Source organism: Thalassophryne amazonica, chromosome 4, assembly GCF_902500255.1.
Source record: "Thalassophryne amazonica chromosome 4, fThaAma1.1, whole genome shotgun sequence".
Taxonomy (NCBI): domain Eukaryota; kingdom Metazoa; phylum Chordata; class Actinopteri; order Batrachoidiformes; family Batrachoididae; genus Thalassophryne; species Thalassophryne amazonica.
This window is the reverse complement of record NC_047106.1, coordinates 63,156,384-63,175,127: the sequence shown is the minus strand read 5'-3', so window position 1 is coordinate 63,175,127 and position 18,744 is coordinate 63,156,384. Positions and strand designations below refer to the sequence as shown.

General features: G+C 41.2%; 1 protein-coding gene across 1 annotated transcript; it reads right to left on the bottom strand.

The window, feature by feature from the left end:
- Window positions 1-523: 523 nt before the first annotated feature.
- kcnj1a.1 (potassium inwardly rectifying channel subfamily J member 1a, tandem duplicate 1) lies at window positions 524-16,414 on the bottom strand. Its single transcript, XM_034168002.1, has 2 exons — window positions 16,203-16,414; window positions 524-2,644 (listed from the first exon to the last, which is right to left on the bottom strand). The coding sequence occupies exon 2, from the start codon at window positions 2,624-2,626 to the stop codon at window positions 1,475-1,477; it is 1,152 nt and encodes a 383-aa protein (XP_034023893.1). The 5' UTR covers window positions 2,627-2,644; window positions 16,203-16,414; the 3' UTR covers window positions 524-1,474.
- Between the last annotated feature and the right edge of the window lie 2,330 nt (window positions 16,415-18,744).

The following is an 18,744-nucleotide window of genomic DNA, read 5'->3' as shown; positions in this document are numbered from 1 at the left end:
TAAGCTTTGCTTCTGCCTATATACCCTTTCAGGCACACAGATGCATTCTAATCAATTTTTCTTTGTTTTAAGTTTTTTGTTGTTGTTTTGGACTGTGTGTGCTGAATAAATTCATTCATTCAATTCATTCATTCATTCAATGTTCAGTTTGGAGATCCAGAAAAATAATTACTGATGCACTGTGGCAGACTTGTTTTGCTAATTTTCTAATTAAAGTGACATCCTCCATCCCTAATGCAAACTTTTTTACAGGTTTTATGCAGTCAGGTCTGGGGTTGTGTGTCATATTCTCATGTCTTTTTCTTTACATAATACAAAAAAGTTATGCTTGATATTTTGTGCATATATATATAGTGCATCAAGAGAGTATTCACAGTGCTTTACTTTTTCCACATCTCGTGATATTACAGCCTTATTCCAAAGGTTGAGTTTTTTTTTATTTTTAATAAATCTGCAACAATCAAAACAAACTTTTTCATGTTGTCATTATGGGGTGTTGAGTAGAATTTTGAGTGAAATAATGAATTGACTCCATTTTTGAATAAGACTGTAACATAACAAAATGTGGAACGTGTGCAGCACTGTGAATACTTTCCGGATGCACCGTACGTTCTGAGGGGAGTGTTTCTGAATTGCATTGCACCATGCAGATGCCAAACATGGAACAAGGTTTTGCAGATTCTTGGAAAAAATGAGATTTTTGGTTTCATGTTCAGAACCTGCAAGCAAAATAAAGCTGTTCTGGCATTTTGCCATTGCTCCTTGCATATCACAGTTTGCTGTCACAACTTCACTTTGTTTATACATACCACTCACCAAAGTTGTTGGCTTGTGGTATGATGCTTCTCTGACCTTTTAAGGCAAAATCCTGGTACCAGACTTTAGAATACACAGAACGACACAAGTGGTTTTTTAATGCAAAAATGCCTTTTATTTGAAATCCTGTCCCCCCTGAAGTTAAAATACCAAACGACTTGCAAACAAAATAGATTTTGCTCCATGCAGCCATCACTGAAGTGTTTCCTGGGATCTTGCTCACAATGCATTCACTCAAGCAGAAAAGCACAGATACATCACACACTGAAAAGACTGAGCCCAACCCTGCTTCTTTAAATACAGCAGCACTGAAAAACTATTGAACATAGTAACTAGAAATATTATGTTTCTATGTATCTCAGATCACTGTAAAACTCGTGCAAGGCCAGATGTACATTTGAATCAATGCATGATCTGCATTTACAGGACGGGCACACATTTTTATCAAACAGTTGGGAAATCTGTATTTTTCCGTTCCTTTTAAGCTGCTTCTTGGTATTCCACAATGTGGTCTGAAAACAGGTTTTTGTCACCTAACCCACACATTGTCAAGTATTTTCTCTATTTCATATGTAAATACAACACACTGTGTTGAAACACCGCCCCCCCCACCCCTCCGACTTCCAGCACCAGTTTACAGTCTGAAATAATTCATCTGTTAGACATGCGACCCGAGCTTGGACTTTTTACATCTTGGTTTTTCTGGGGTTACATTGATGTCAATCACCTCATCGAAACACTTGTTGTCTTGTCCATCTCTGGAATGATGATGGTTTCCCTCGATGTTGTGGAAACAGTAGGCACAGTGTGCAGTGGCCACTGGCACCACTTTGGAGAAATTTGAGAAATCTACTCTGTATTTGCCCTCTTTGGTCCGGGAGATGATGGGTAAGAAGTTGTAGCCCCACATGATCTCTTGAGGAATAAAGGAAGTCCGGACCTGGCAGGACGAGCTGGTGGACTCTGCTGTGCCATCCAGGAATACCACCAGTTCAAACTCTTGCTTGTGGAGCGTGTCCACTGCGATCTCAAAGAACGGGCTGCTCTTGTTGATCACATGGTACAGTGTGAGAGGGCACACAAAGAAGAGATTGTCCTTCCCAGCATCCATCATGAAGTCGATGTTCACCTGATCCAAGATGACTGTCTCACCATCGGGCTTGGTGGTTGTTCTAAGGAGCTTACCGTAGATCTGGCTTCCAATCATTAGGGTTTTGCGTAGATTGGCAACTCTGATTGATAAACAAAGAGCACCATGTCTTGGGCTAATGACTGCCATATCACTAAATGTGATGGTTTTAGCCCTCTTTTTGGGTAAAGAGATTTTGGCAAGGATGATGCCGCACATGAAGCAGTTGATAATTGCTCCAAGGAGGGACTGTATGATGATGAGGGCCACAGCTCCAGCGCACTGAGGTGTGATCGCTCGCCCACCATACCCAATAGTCATCTGGGTTTCAAGTGAATACAGGAACGCTGTGGTGAGTCCAACAACATTGTTAACACACACACGGTGGTTCTCAGGACTGTTTTGCCACGTCAGGTCTCCATTACTGCGAGCTATCCAGTACCACAATAAGCCGAAAATGAACCAGCTGAGGGTGAAAGAGGCAATGAAAAACAACATGACAAAACGCCACCGAATCTCCACAAAGGTGGTCCAGAAATCAGCCAGAAAAGCAAAGTGTTTGCTGTACTTTATGTTTCCATATTCAATGTTGCAGCGGCCATCTTTGGTCACAAGTCTGCTTCGTTGACTTCTTCGTTCAGCCAGATGGTCTTGGATTTTTTTCTGCAACTTTTCAAACATTTTCTATGAGCCAGTGACCTATCAGAGAAATTACAGGATTATGCATAAATACATTGTATGGGCCCCTGGTTCAAAGCCAACAAACATTTAAATAAACGCTGGTAACTGTTACTGATGAAATACGGAAAAAAGAAACAACACCATAAATGCACAATTAATAATAGTTAAAGGGGAATTCTTGGAAATTACAACCTAGGCTGTATTTTTAGCTGCTTTGGGGTCATCCTTTAACTCAGGAGAATTTTTTTTTTTCCATTGGCGCTTGTTCTGTGCAACATATTCTCACTCCCAGCTTGTCACATTACTTTGACAGAAGTCAACATGTCAGAAGCCGGATAGCTTCTTTGCATCATTTCATGATGCACGGATGTGGAGCTTAACAGTGTGAGTGCGGGGACCCTGAGCAAACTGCCAACCACATTATCGCCGCCTGTCTCCTGCACAGACCACCTTCAGGGGAGGGCCTTTTCCGAGTGGGACGTGAGATGAGGGTGTGGCTACACGACACAATGCTGGATATATGATGACGATACACGATAGAAGAAGATGATGCATGGAGAAACCCTAACCTTAACTTTGGTCATGACCATAACCATAATCCAAATATAGACAAATGTTTCCTGATGGTCCAGAAGTCAAGCAGTTATTTCTACTGTCAGAGAGAAATGATGCTACTATATATTAAAATGCATCACAAAATGACACAAAGAGGTTACTCAGTTCATCACGTAGTGACGCAAAGGGCCACTAACCAAGCAAAAACATGTGATGAGTTGGGAGTGAGAATGTGTTGTTTCTTAAGATTCAGCCCATCCTCAGTACTCGACTTGTAATGTCTTAGTGGAGATCAATGCCAGTCAGAGGTTAATGTAAGGGGATGACGGCATAACAGTCTGTGCAACTGCAGACTTCTAATAACATTTCACCATTTAGTGATGACAAGTTGCACTGTAACAAATATCTGTTTTAATTTACAGGCAATTCTACAGTGTTACTGTACTGTTTGAGTTGAGTTGATTTAGTTTACAATAAACAATTTATAGTGGTCTGGCAACCACAGCTGCTTACTGCAGTTTAACATTGGGACAGTACTGTGATATTTTTATGGTACTAAACTGTTACATGTTTCAGTAGGCACACTGTAGAACAACAGTACCCTAATGGTTTGTCTAGCTGTAATTTAAAAGGCAAGGCAAATTTATTTGTATGGCACAATTCAACAACAAGGTGACTCAAAGTGCTTTACAGAGACAATCAAACAGAACAAGAAAAGAATATACACTCAACAAAAATATAAACGCAACACTTTTGGTTTTGCTCCCATTTTGTATGAGATGAACTCAAAGATCTAAATCTTTTTCCACATACACAATATCATCATTTCTCTCAAATATTGTTCACAAACCAGTTTAAATCTGTGATAGTGAGCACTTCTCCTTTGCTGAGATAATCCATCCCACCTCACAGGTGTGCCATACCAAGATGCTGATTAGACACCATGATTAGTGCACAGGTGTGCCTTAGACTGCCACACAATAAAAGGCCACTCTGAAAGGTGCAGTTTTATCACACAGCACAATGCCACAGACGTCGCAAGATTTGAGGGAGCGTGCAGTTGGCATGCTGACAGCAGGAATGTCAACCAGAGCTGTTGCTCGTGTATTGAATGTTCATGTCTCTACCATAAGCCGTCTCCAAAGTCGTTTCAGAGAATTTGGCAGTACATCCAACCAGCCTCACAACCGCAGACCACGTGTAACCACACCAGCCCAGGACCTCCACATCCAGCATGTTCACTTCCAAGATCGTCTGAGACCAGCCACTCGGACAGCTGCTGAAACAATCGGTTTGCATAACCAAAGAATTTCTGCACAAACTGTCAGAAACCGTCTCAGGGAAGCTCATCTGCATGCTCGTTGTCCTCATCGGGGTCTTGACCTGACTCCAGTTCGTCGTCGTAACCGACTTGAGTGGGCAAATGCTCACATTCGCTGGCGTTTGGCACGTTGGAGAGGTGTTCTCTTCACGGATGATGCGAAGGAGATGTGTTGCACTGCATGAGGCAAATGGTGGTCACACCAGATACTGACTGGTATCCCCCCCCCCCAGTAAAACAAAACTGCACCTTTCAGAGTGGCCTTTTATTGTGGACAGTCTAAGGCACACCTGTGCACTAATCATGGTGTCTAATCAGCATCTTGATATGGCACACCTGTGAGGTGGGATTGATTATCTCAGCAAAGGAGAAGTGCTCACTATCACAGATTTCGACTGGTTTGTGAACAATATTTGAGGGAAATGGTGATATTGTGTATGTGGAAAAAGTTTTAGATCTTTGAGTTCATCTCATACAAAATGGGAGCAAAACCAAAAGTGTTGCGTTTATATTTTTGTTGAGTACACAATTTAAACATCATCAGAACCAATCATTTAGTTAGATTTAAGATAATGTAGTTAAAAGCAATGGTGAGCAGGTGAGTTTTTAACCTTGATTTAAATGAACTCAGTGTCTCAGCTGATCTACAGTTTTCTGGGAGTTTGTTCCAGATATGGGGGGCATAGAAACTGAATGCTGCTTCTCCATGTTTAGTTCTGACTCTAGGAATGGAGAGCAGACCTGACTCGGATAACCTCAGTGTTCTAGATGGTTCATACTCATTGAGGAGGTCTCTGATATATTTTGGCCATAAACCATTTAGAGCTTTATAGACTAGCATATGAATTTTAAAATCTAACCTCTGACAGACAGGGAGCCAGTGTAAAGATCTCAGGACTAGAGTGATGTGGTACATTTTCTTGGTTTTGGTTGGGCCTTGAGCAGTGGCATTTTGATTTAGCTGCAGGTGTCTAATAGATTTTTTTAATCAGACCTGTAAAGATACTGTTACAGTAATCAAGCCTACTAAAGACAAATGCATACCAGGTCCTGCTGATACATCAGTCTTTTTATCCTAGATATGTTATTTGAATGATAGTAGGCTGACTTTGTAATTGTCTTTATATGCTTCTCAAAATTGACATCTGAGCCCATGACTACACCTAAATGTTTAGCCTGCTCTGAGGTTTTAAGATGTAATGAATGGAGCTGTCGACAGACTTTCAAACTCCTCTCCTAGGTCCAAAAACAACTACCCCCGTTTTGTCATTGTTCAACTGCAAAACATTCTGGCACATCCATTTGTTTAATTGGTCAATGCTTTTAGCCAGTGCCTGTATAGTACCACAGTCTCCTGATGAAACTGTGATATATAATTGTATATCATCTGCATAGCTGTGGTAACTTATATTATTGTTTTCTATTATCTGAGAATATACAGTAGATGTTAAACAACAGAGGCTTGAGGAACTCTGCATGTGATTTTTGTCTGCTTACACTTAACGTTACCTATAGGAACAAAATAGTCCCTGTTTTCTAAATAAGAATTAAACCAATGAATTACAGTATTGGAAAGTCCCACCCAGTTATCTAATCTTTGGAGTAATATGTTATGATCAAGTGTATCAAATGTAGCACTAAGGTCCAGTAGGACTAACACTGAGGTGCTACTGCTCTCTCTGTATAAGTGGATGCTATTAATCACCTTAACAAGAGCAGTCTCAGTGCTGTGGTGCTGCCAAAAACCTGACTGACAGACACTAAAGCAGTAGTTCTGTGTTAAGAAGTCATTAACCTGTTTGAAAACAACTTTTTTCCAACAATTTTACTTGAAAATGAAAGAATTGAGATTGGCCTATAACTATTCGTTTGTGACTTGTCCTGATCGTTATTTTTTTTAGCAAATACTTGATAACAGCAGTTTTCAGTGCCTGTGGGAAGACTCCTGACTGAAAGGACAAGTTAACATCTGAGGCTAATGTGAGACGTTTTGAAGAATCCTGTGGGTAGAGCATCTAAGAAACAGGAGATGGAGTTTAGCTGGTGTATGATGTCCTCAAGATTTTCATAGCTAATAGGATAAAATTGTGTCAAGGTGTTTGGATCAAACCAGAAAGTTGTCAGAGTGAGCTGGTTGGGTTCTGCTTGCTGTTTGTATTCTCAATAAATTGTGTAATGATTCAATTAATTTTCTCCCCAAGTGATGAAAAGATCACCCTCAAATTAGCAGAGGACCCTCCTATTGAGTTCGTGACCAATTTTCCGGGAGCAATTTTTTAATGCAGATTCTTGGAGACTGGCCCAAAATAAGAGATTTTAGCTGGGGTATCTTTCTCACAAGTGTGGGCTAACTCCACCAGGGGGCATTATTAAAAAAATCTAAGATGGCTGCCATAATGGCTACCGTAAATAGGAAAACGAGTATTATGCTCCTATTTGATACTAATAGGGCATGTAATACCTCAACTACAGGGGTTTTCAGGGTGTTTAGTCTAATTTTGTATGTTACAAAGCTCTAACTTGTCTGTATATTGAGATTTTCAAGATGGTGGCCAAAATGGCTACCACATATGTCCATATGGCTACAGTTATTTTCACTATGAATGATAGTAATACATGGTTTTGCTATAATTTGTCCATTCATAGGACCCTTTCACATGCACTGCTAATTCATGTCAGCCATGTACAAGAGGTTTCAGGGATCAGGCTTGTCAGATCTGTTGGTAGCAGCAAGGAGTGATCGCTGAGGGATCAGTGGAGCAGGCCCTTCGAGGGAAACATTACAAGCGAGGAATGAGATGTCTCTGGCTCATGTATGAAGCCCTCATGAGACGACTTGTGAAACTTGCCATGGAGAATGACAGGGGGATTCAATCTGATGATGTGAAAGCAAACCTGCAAGTACTTCAGGATTCAGCAAGATCAGCAGAAGAACGTCAACATGCGTATGAGGTACTGGAAGAAGATCCTGAAGTCATGAACATGGTCACCCAGGAACTGGAACAGTTGGAAACCAGTGACAGTCCCATGGCAAGATTCTGGCTGAGCTTTCTGGTCATGACTGAAACTCTGATGATGAACTTCCATGCCTTGCAAACACAAGATTGGGATGCATTCAAGGCTTCTGTCAGGCTCATGATTCCTGGAGATGGAAAGTCTTCCAGAAGACAAAGCTCACTACATGGCAACTGGCGTGTTTACTCAATCCATGACATGCAAGCCCTACTCGTGCCTGCCTCTAGACCTGTGGATTGAAATGACCATGAACAAAGGCTCCAAGCTGAAGGCTGGTTGGCTAAAGATCTTAAAAAATGAAAAGATGCTGCTCACTCACACCCACACTGTTAATATTGTTAACAAAGTGAGATCTTCATTGCATGATATTCCCATGTCTAGTGAATCTGAACAAGCACACAGCGAGAATGCCAAGACCAGATGGCAGGAGGATGAACGAGCTGTGCAGGATATCATCATACAACTCTATGTTCTGAGTGGCTGTGATACGACTTCGGTCTTCTATGGTCATGGAAAGCTATCTGTGTTCAGCAAAGGTTTGTGCAACGAAGCTAGGGAAATGCTGCAGTCTGTGGGAAAGTTAGTTCCTGCTTCACAAGACGTCCTGGACAAGATGGCCTTATTCACCATACGGTACATCTACGGTGACAAATCCAGCAAGACACTAGGGCAGGCGAGTGCTTTGAAGTGGAAGAGTCTCAAAAAGAAATCAACATCAAGAATCCTCCTGACAGAGACTCCCACAACCTGAAAGTGCAGAGAGTTAACTACCAGTCTCATCGCTTTCTTTACTTTCACATGAAAGAGCTGATCCCATCACCACTAAACAGTGGTTGGAAACTTGACAATGTAAATGTGTCCCCCTTAGATACACAAAGCCATGCCTACCCAAAGACCTTCTGGGATCCTTGCAGGACGTGGTTGAAGATGACACGTCTGATTGGAGACGATGATTACAGTGACACAGAGGATTTTTGACTGTATTGTAATGATGATTTTACCTGACTCTTGGAGGACTCTGAACCTGACATATTGATAATGAGAGTGTATAAATCTTGTTTGTTATTATAAAGTTGTTACATTTCTATCTCGATTGTTACATTTTATGTGCTATGAACTTGGTGTTACACATTATTGTATGTGAAAGACATCAATGTTTGAAAAGAAATGAGACTTTTACATTTACGTATGACTATCCACTTCATGTTCATTGATATATGCCAAACTTGTCACAAAACATGTGCTTTTATCACTCATGGGGAGGGGGATAACTGTAGCCATCTGGCCATATGTGGTAGCCATTTTGGCCGCCATCTTGAATATCTCAATATACAGGCATGTTAGAGCTTTGTAACATACAAAATTGGACTAAACACTCTGAAAAACCCTGTGGTTGAGGTATTACATGCCCTATTAGTATCAAATAGGAGCATAATACCCGTTTTCTTATTTACGGTAGCCATTATGGCAACCATCTTGGACCTTTGCCTCTGGTGTTCCATATAAATTACTTTTTAGGGCAGAAATGAATTCCTGGACCTCCAAAACAGACATTTAGACACCAAGATGAATATTCTAGGCCAGTGAAATATATGAATATTCTAGGCCAAAGGTGAAAATAAGGTACATCATACATTTCTGGCAGCCATTTTGAATAATGCCCCCTGGTGGAGTTAGCCCACACTTTTGAGAAAGATGCCCCAGCTAAAATCTCTTATTTTGGGCCAGTCTCCAAGAATCTGCATTAAAAATTGCTCCTGGAAAATTGATCATGAACTCAAAGGAGGGTCCTCTACTAAATTACATTGATCAACATGATTTTTCTTGTTTGGAGTTTTCCAACGGATTTTGGGTAATTTGGGGGCATTGAATCCAAATCGGGTGTTAGTTTTTGTCAATCACATCACGTTTTTGAGCTATGAAAACATATTTCTCGTATCAAGCACTGAAGCAAAAGCTATAGCCTCGCACAACTCTTCGGTGCCATAAACGATATTATGGCTCTTGTTCACATTTCGTGAACCTGCTTTAAAAAAACTATGCTTTTGAAGATGCTTTTGTGCATGATAAGTGCCATGAAACCCGTGAGTGAATGTACCACTTTTCCATAATCCATCAATGCGGAACATGCATATTGCAAAAAACGTGATGTGATAGAAGAAATCTGAGACCAGATTCAGATTCAGCACCACAAAATTAACCTAAATCAGTTCTCAAAGTCCATGCCAGAAAAAAAAAAATGTTGACCAGTGTTATCTATAAATGAAATTTAGGTTTGAAAAAAGGTGAATTTCTCCTGTAATAATTCACTCACAGCTGTGGTGAATTCACTGTTGCAAAAATTGTCATTATTGTAGTAATGATTACAATTGCAGTCATGATTGCAGAGCTAACTCAACCACTACTGTAACTAATTCCTTAACAAAACAGCACAATGAAAAAGTAATTTATTTTGATTTCCCCCTTTATTGCTCAGGGTCGCCACAGCAGATGGAGAACGGGCACACATGGTCTTGAACAGGAAACCTTCTGTTTTGTGGCCAAGCCCATTTAATATTATCAGTCACTACAAAGCTCTACACTGTGATTTGGCATGTTTTATGTCAGAACAACTTTTAGTTCTCTGAAGCCTGGTCTCCCGGCCAAGCAATAATGAGAAGCTGTTCTGCTTCACTTGTGAGATGTGGTGGGATCAGACATGCCCAGAGTGACACGGCTGCAGCTTAAGCACTGATGCAATAGGTGTTTATTACCATGGTGGTTATAATTCCAGTGCGATTTTACCCACAATTGCAATAATTAATGAGAAAGTGTTTGTTCTCTGAGAATGTAAAAAAATAAATAAATAAATAAAAAATAGATATTCATACTCATTTTGCATTACGAACATTTATTATAATAATGCTTGAGTTAGCTGTGCGTATGTTACCACTATTGTAATCATTATTATAAGAGTGGCAATTTCTACAGTAGCAGTTGCAAAAGCTTTTGCAGCTGCTACAATGATGTGAAATGTTTGTAACGACTTGAGCTTTTACAAATGTTTGTTAGTTCATAACCTCAAAATAAAAATAAAAATCCTCAGGCATCATTATATTAAATTCTCAAAAATATGCCCTTTAAACTCACAGTGAAAACACATTTTTAACAACATATTGCAAATTAAATAAAAATATGAATGTCAAACAATTGTATGCATAAGTACGTTGTTTTGTTGGCATAGCACAACTATGGCATCACGTTTACAGCTAGTTTGATTTCAACAAGTCAGGTTATGAATACATGAACATTTCCAAGTCACTTGTTAGACTGGATTTACATCAGGAACTAAGAAATACAAATGCTATGACAATGTGTGTATACCTATATATACACTCAACAAAAATATAAATGCAACACTTTTGGTTTTGCTTCCATTTTGTATGAGATGAACTCAAAGATCTAAAACTTTTTCCACATACACAATATCACCATTTCCCTCAAATATTGTTCACAAACCAGTCTAAATCTGTGATAGTGAGCACTTCTCCTTTGCTGAGATAATCCATCCCACCTCACAGGTGTGCCATATCAAGATGCTGATTAGACACCATGATTAGTGCACAGGTGTGCCTTAGACTGCCCACAATAAAAGGCCACTCTGAAAGGTGCAGTTTTATCACACAGCACAATGCCACAGATGTTGCAAGATCTGAGGGAGTGTGCAATTGGCATGCTGACAGCAGGAATGTCAACCAGAGCTGTTGCTCGTGTATTGAATGTTCATTTCTCTACCATAAGCCGTCTCCAAAGGCGTTTCAGAGAATTTGGCAGTACATCCAACCAGCCTCACAACTGCAGACCATGTGTAACCACACCAGCCCAGGACCTCCACATCCAGCATGTTCACCTCCAAGATCGTCTGAGACCAGCCACTCGGACAGCTGCTGAAACAATCGGTTTGCATAACCAAAGAATTTCTGCACAAACTGTCAGAAACCATCTCAGGGAAGCTCATCTGCATGCTCGTCGTCCTCATCGGGGTCTCGACCTGACTCCAGTTCGTCGTCGTAACCGACTTGAGTGGACAAATGCTCACATTCGCTGGCGTTTGGCACGTTGGAGAGGTGTTCTCTTCACGGATGATGCGAAGGAGATGTGTTGCACTGCATGAGGCAAATGGTGGTCACACCAGATACTGACTGGTATCCCCCCCCAATAAAACAAAACTGCACCTTTCAGAGTGGCCTTTTATTGTGGACAGTCTAAGGCACACCTGTGCACTAATCATGGTGTCTAATCAGCATCTTGGTATGGCACACCTGTGAGGTGGGATGGATTATCTCAGCAAAGGAGAAGTGCTCACTATCACAGATTTAGACTGGTTTGTGAACAATATTTGAGGGAAATGGTGATACTGTGTATGTGGAAAAAGTTTTAGATCTTTGAGTTCATCTCATCCAAAATGGGAGCAAAACCAAAAGTGTTGCGTTTATATTTTTGTTGAGTATATATATATATATATATATACAAGGTCTGTCCAAAAAGTATCGGACCTTTTTATTTTTTGCAAAAACCATTATGGATTTGAATCACGTGTGATTGCATCAGCCAAGATTGAACCTTCGTGCGCATGCGTGAGCTTTTTCACGCCTGTCGGTTGCGTCATTCGCCTGTGAGCAGGCTTTGTGTGAGCAGTGGTCCACCCCTCTAGTCTGATTTTTAGTGCAAATAAATGTCTGAACGATTTGGAGCTTTGCTGCATCAAATTTTTCCAGAAACTGTGAGAGACCTCCAGGTGGACACCATTCAGAAAATTTAGATGGCTTTCAGCGACGATTTTATGGGGATTACACAGATTAAGGAGTGCTCCAGCCGATTTAAAGACCGCCCACAGCGTCTGAAAGCACGCCGCGTTCCGAGCGCCCATCAACAGGCTGAATCAACCAGATCATTTCCAACGTGAAGGCTTTGTTGATCCGGGATGTCGTCTGACTTTCACAAAAAAGGCAGAAGGCGTGGACATCAGCACTTTTTCGGCACATTCTACTGTTACAAGAGTTTTTTTCATGGAAAGACAAGCGGACGGATTGCGCCACCATTCCGCTCATGGTGCGGGACAAAACCACCTCTGTGTTGGTCTCACAGGATGGCTTCCGGTTGCTTTTCAGTCATGTGACTATCCGAGAAATTGAGCATGAGCTGGACATGTCCCAACATGCCCTGTGAGGCTTCATCACGGCGTTTGCTTTGCGCCATGTGGCTCCGCCGCGATGCGCGGAATTCCTCCTCTCCTCTTTCCATGACAAAAACTCCTGTAACAGTGGAATGTGCCGTTCATTTCTAAACTGGACGCTGTCTTCATCCGGTATGTTGTCTGACTAGCACAGGAATTGTGAAAAGACGTGGACATCAGCACTTTTTCAGCACATTAAGACAGACGTGCGGAGGAATTCCACGCATCAGGACGGAGCAGCATGGCGCAAAGCAACGCCATGATGAAGCCTCACAGGACATGTTGGGGCATGTCCAGCTCATGCTCAATTTCTCGGATAGTCACACGACTGAAAAGCAACCGACAGCCGTCTGAAATCCACCTGAAAGCCGTCCTGTGAGACCAACACGGAGGTGATTTTGTCCCGTGCCATAAGCGGCACGGTGGCGCATCCATCCGCTTCTCTTTCCATGAAAAAAACTCCTGTAACAGTAGAATGTGCCGAAAAAGTACTGATGTCCATGTCTCCTGCCTCTTTTGTGAAAGTCAGACGACGTCCAGGATCAACAAAGCCTTCACGTTGGAAATGATCTGGTTGTTTCAGCGGGGTTTCAGCCTGTCAATGGGCACTCAGAGCGCGGCGCGCTCTCAGATTGCAGCGTTGGCTCACAGCCGCCACGACGCTCCGCCACAGGAAAAACACCTCTGTTGGAAGCCTTAAGGACAAGTTGGAACATGTCCAGCTGTTAAACAATTTCTCATATACTCACTCCACTGAAAGCCATCAAAAGCCGCCTGGATTTTACAAATGGTTATCAACACGGAGGTGTTTTTCCTGTGCCGCCGCACCGCGCCGGCTGTGTCCCGACGAGCGGACCTGTCTGCACGTCTTTCATTAAAAAAAATCTCCTTTAACAGTGGAATATCCAGATAAAATGCTGAAACCGACTTCTTCTGAAACTTCTCTGTTCTCTCACGACGTCCTGGATCAATAGAGCCTGAAATGTGGAGGTTTTCAGCTTGAAACAGGCTGACGACGGTGCCTGGGACCGCTGCGCGACGTCTCGCTCCATGGGAAGTCCTTAAAGCGACAGTATCACCTCAAAATCTCTCATCAGCCGTTAAACTTTTCACCGAAAACCAGCTTAATTTTTCAAACCGTGTCCACTTCGATATGTCTCACAGGTTTAGAAAAAATTTTGATCAAACAAAGCGCCAGTCTCTCAGCAACTTCTCAGACAAAGGAATTCCGACGAGGGGCTGGACGATTCCTCCCACAAGGAGTGCTCACAGGCCAATGACGTCACCGACAAGCATGGAAAAACTCACACATGTGCACAAGGGTTCAAGCATGTCTGACGTAAAAACATATGAATGAAATCCATATAGTTTTTGAAAAAAATAAAAAGGACCTATACTTTATGGACAGCCCTCGTATATATATATATATATATATATATATATATAGTAACTTTTAGCCACTATCTTTTATTTGGCTAAAAATTACTCGCACCATGGTTGCATCCATTTTTGCTCAGGGTTACAGCATTGCATCCAGTATGGACCTGTAGGTTAGTTTTCCACCACTTTTACACCAGATACCCTTTCTCCTGCCCCTTCAGAAGTACTATGTTTGAGATGCAATCAAGTTAATTTGTATATTTGTATTTTTCTCTAATTAGGTTCTGCACTGCCTTTACATCACCCTTTAAAAGTACCATTAACTTTATGTATTGTTATTATTTATACTGTGGCTATGTTAAGTCTCTTCTGCCTCACTGGGTATATTACTTTATACAATTATAGACTTTTAATTTCGGTGTACCCGTGATTATGCGGACCTGGTCAGGATGGAGTTCACCGGCCGAGGCGAACTCCATCTTGACCAGGTCCGCATAATTAAGGGTACACCGAAATTAAAAGTCTATAACTGTTTTATTATATGGTAAACAAGAAAAATGGGAGTTTGTCAAACATACTAAAACTGAAAAATCAATCTCAAGTTTCAGCTCTTTATTATTACTGTCATACTGCACCAACAGGTCCAAAATACTTCATGAGCACAATCTCTAAAGCCCCTTTCACACAGGGGCTGCCTCCAGCTTCCTGTGGTGTCATGACGACGCAGGAATGTCTGTCAGGTGCGCAGCAGAGGGCAGAGAGAAGGTGAGAGTGCAGCCTGCAGGTTCTCTGCACAGAGGAATCAGAGTGCAGTTTGGCTGCAGACAGGCTGTGCACTCTGACTTATCTTCTAGTTTATATTTGTGCTGAGCTGCAGGTCTGCGCTCTGAGTTCTGTTATAGTTTATCTTTCCTACTTTGACCGCGAGTGGCGCGTGCGCACCGTCTGAGAGTGGAGATATCTGGAGTTATACTTGATGTGGACATGTCCTGTCAATCAGTCTGTGAGCAGGACTTTTATGGACTGCATTTAAACACATTTGTGACAGAAGACAAGCAGCCAGCAGCGTTTTTTTTTTTGTTTGTTTGTTTTTCTGTGCCCTTAGTTTCTACTGCTTTGTGTACACGGCGTCGTCATGACGACGCACGACGCAACTTGGAGCGGGCCGAAGTAGGCGTTGTATCGCGTTATCTGATTGGTCGTTATCGATAGAAGGCGTCACTCGATTGGCTAGCACTACGCTGCACGCGAGGTGTACTCGGCTGCACCAGCGGTCAACTCGGCATGTGATACAGCTCAGAAAGTGGCGAATGGGCCAATCACAAGTTGGCAAAATCACGTACCATATAATAAACTTACTTATATAATCATTTAATTTGTACATTTTTTTGTCTGCAGTTTTACTTACTGATGGCTAATAATCAAAGCTTAAATCTCAATGAATCCCAATTATGTTTGACTGAATTAATAAAAAAAGAGGGCGTGGGTGCTTTCTGTAACATTGAAGTTGTTAGGACAAAACGAATGTGAGCAAATATTAAAATACTTATTCAGTTATGTGATGTTCAGATGATGAGTTTACCAATATTGTATGTTCATTTTGCTAAACTCTTTGAACCAAGTAATATGTTAAAATGCTTTGACTAATGTTAAACCTACATAGAAACTACTTGACTGCTCAATTAAAGTGGTGCAGGAATATAAGATAATTTTGAAGTTCTGGGGGGGGGGGGGGGGGGGGAGCAGTACTTTTGATTGATTAAAAACAATATGACTGAAATCAGACAGTAATTAGGATTTAAATCTGATAATCTGATCCATAGTCATACTTTTCAAAACAAATTTCTTTTTGCACAAAAGACTACATTTAAGAAATGTAAGAACAATCAAGTTTTTTTGTTGTTGTTGTTCAAGCTAATTAAATGTAGTTTAATTCTTAACATTCAAGACAAAAGAATTAAACTGTAATACTACTACTACTACTACTACTACTACTACTAATAATAATAATAATAATAATAAAGACTCAGAGGCAGATTCTTATGCCGTACTGTTTTTGGAAATTGTTAGGAATTGTCAGTCTGACTCACCTCTATTACTCAATTTTTGTGGGACGTCCAAAAGTTGATGAATGTGAAGCTGTGACTCGGCCTCCTTCTCTTGCTTTGCTTTTCTGGGAGGCGTGAGGTGTGTCCTCTTCATGTGTCCATACACAAATACCTATCTGCATTTATATTCTCCTCAGACGGTGCACTGGAATCATCCAGGTGATGTGTCCGCCCACAGAGATGGCAAATAATGACCCCTCTGGCCTTAAACACACACACATACACACCCTTTTCTTCCCGGCTCCGTGAAGCTGTGTTTACCCCACAGACGCTTGGCACTGAAAGGGCCAGCCTGACCTCTATCCTCCACCCTCCCAGTGCACCTTGCTACCTGCACTGCTCAGTGTTTCTACGTAATTTTCAGCGGAATTTAACCATGACACTAAAAAAGGTAGGCAGCTACATGTGCATATATGGAAATGCAAACTCTGCTCATGTGTCATCCTTAAATGATTTAAAATCTTTGCATCTGTGTGGTTTTAGTGGATACCACTTTTAGAAAAAAATCTCATTTGTCCCTTGTTGACATTTCAACCAAAATGACCTTTCATTTTGTGACACTAGAGCTAATCATGTTTGGTTTGACTGACAAATGTAAATGCCAAGTTTGGTCAAAATCATGTATGTAGAGCTGAAGTTAATGTGCTGTCAAGAAAAGTTTTACACATTGATGTCAATGCTTGACTTTTGACCTAAAAACTATACACTATACATACAGTAAATATATATATATGTTGTTTTAACCATTTCTAAAAAATAATGCAATGGTAAAATATCCTTGACTGTATGAGCTTTGTCTTCTTTATAATTTGTAGTTGTTCAAGGGACTGCAGATGTAAATGAGCCTAAGGCTAATTCTGGTGCAGTGCATCAAATGGTAACGTTTATGTTTTAATTGCACATGGTCCCTTTCAAATAAATTGAAACTGAATTGAATTAATTGGTATCCCAGTGCAAAGTATCTCTCTCTCTCTCTCTCTCTCTCTCTCTCTCTCTCTCTCTCTCTCTCTCTCTCTCTCTCTCTCTCTCTCTCTATATATATATATATATATATATCCATCTATCTATATATATATACAGTGAGGAAAATAAGTATTTGAACACCCTGCGGTTTTGCAAGTTCTCCCACTTAGAAATCATGGAGGGGTCTGAAATTTTCATCTTAGGTGCATATCCACTGTGAGAGACATAATCTAAAAAATAAAATAAAAAAAATCTGGAAATCACAATGTATGATTTTTTAAAATAATTTACTTGTATGTTACTGCTGCAAATAAGTATTTGAACACCTGCCAACCAGCAAGAATTCTGGCTCACACAGACCTGTTAATTTTTCTTTAAGAAGCCCTCTTATTCTGCACTTTTTACCTGTATTAATTGCACCTGTTTGAACTTGTTACCTGTATAAAAGACACCTGTTCACACACTCAATCAATCACACTCCAACCTGTCCACCATAGCCAAGACCAAAGAGCTGTCTAAGGACACCAGTGACAAAACTGTAGAGCTGCACAAGGGTGGGATGGACTACAGGACAACAGGCAAACAGCTTGGTAGAAGACAACAACTGTTATGATTATTTATTAGAAAGTGGAAGAAACACAAGATGACTGTCAGTCTCCCTCGGTCTGGAATTCCATGCAATATCTCACTTTGTGGGGTAAGGATGATTCTGAGAAAGAGCAGAACTACACAGGAGGACCTGGTCAATGACCTGAAGAGAGCTGAAACCACAGTCACAGAGATTACATTAGTAACACATGATGCTGTCATGGTTTAAAATCCTGCAGGGCAGCAAGGTCCCCCTGCTCAAGCCAGCACATGTTGAGGCCTGTTTGAAGTTCACCGGTGATCATCTGGATGATCCAGAGGAGGCATGGGAGAAGGTCATATGGTCAGATGAGACCAGAATAGAGCTTTTTGGAATCAACTCCACTTACTATGTTTAGAGGATGAGAACAACCCCAAGAAAACCATCCCAACTGTGAAGCATGGGGGTGGAAACATCATACTCTGGGGGTGCTCTTCTGCAGAGGGGACAGGATGACTGCACCGTATTGAAGGGAGGATGGATGGGGTCATGTATTGCGAGATTTTGGCAAACAACCTCCTTCCCTCAGTAAGAGCATTGAAGATGGGTCATGGCTGGGTCTTCCAGCATGACAATGACCCCAAACACACAGCCAGGGCAACTAAGGAGGGGCTCCGTAAGAAGCATTTCAAGGTCCTGGAGTGGCCTGGCCAGTCACCAGACCTGAACTCAATAGACAATCTTTGGAGGGAGTTAAAACTCCAAACCTGAAAGATTGAGAGAAGATCTGTATGAAGGAGTGGACCAAAATCCCTGCTGCAGTGTGTGCAAACAACGGCTACTGTACCAAATATTAACATGGATTTTCACAGGTGTTCAATTACTTATTTGCAGCAGTAAAATACAAATAAATTATTTAAAAAAATCATATATTGTGATTTCCGGATTTTTTTTTTTAGATTATGTTTCTCACAGTGGACATGCACCTAAGAT

Excerpts from the sequence above, each read along its gene's own strand:
- kcnj1a.1 (XM_034168002.1), bottom strand. The coding sequence starts at position 2,626 with ATGTTTGAAAAGTTGCAGAAAAAAATCCAAGACCATCTGGCTGAACGA.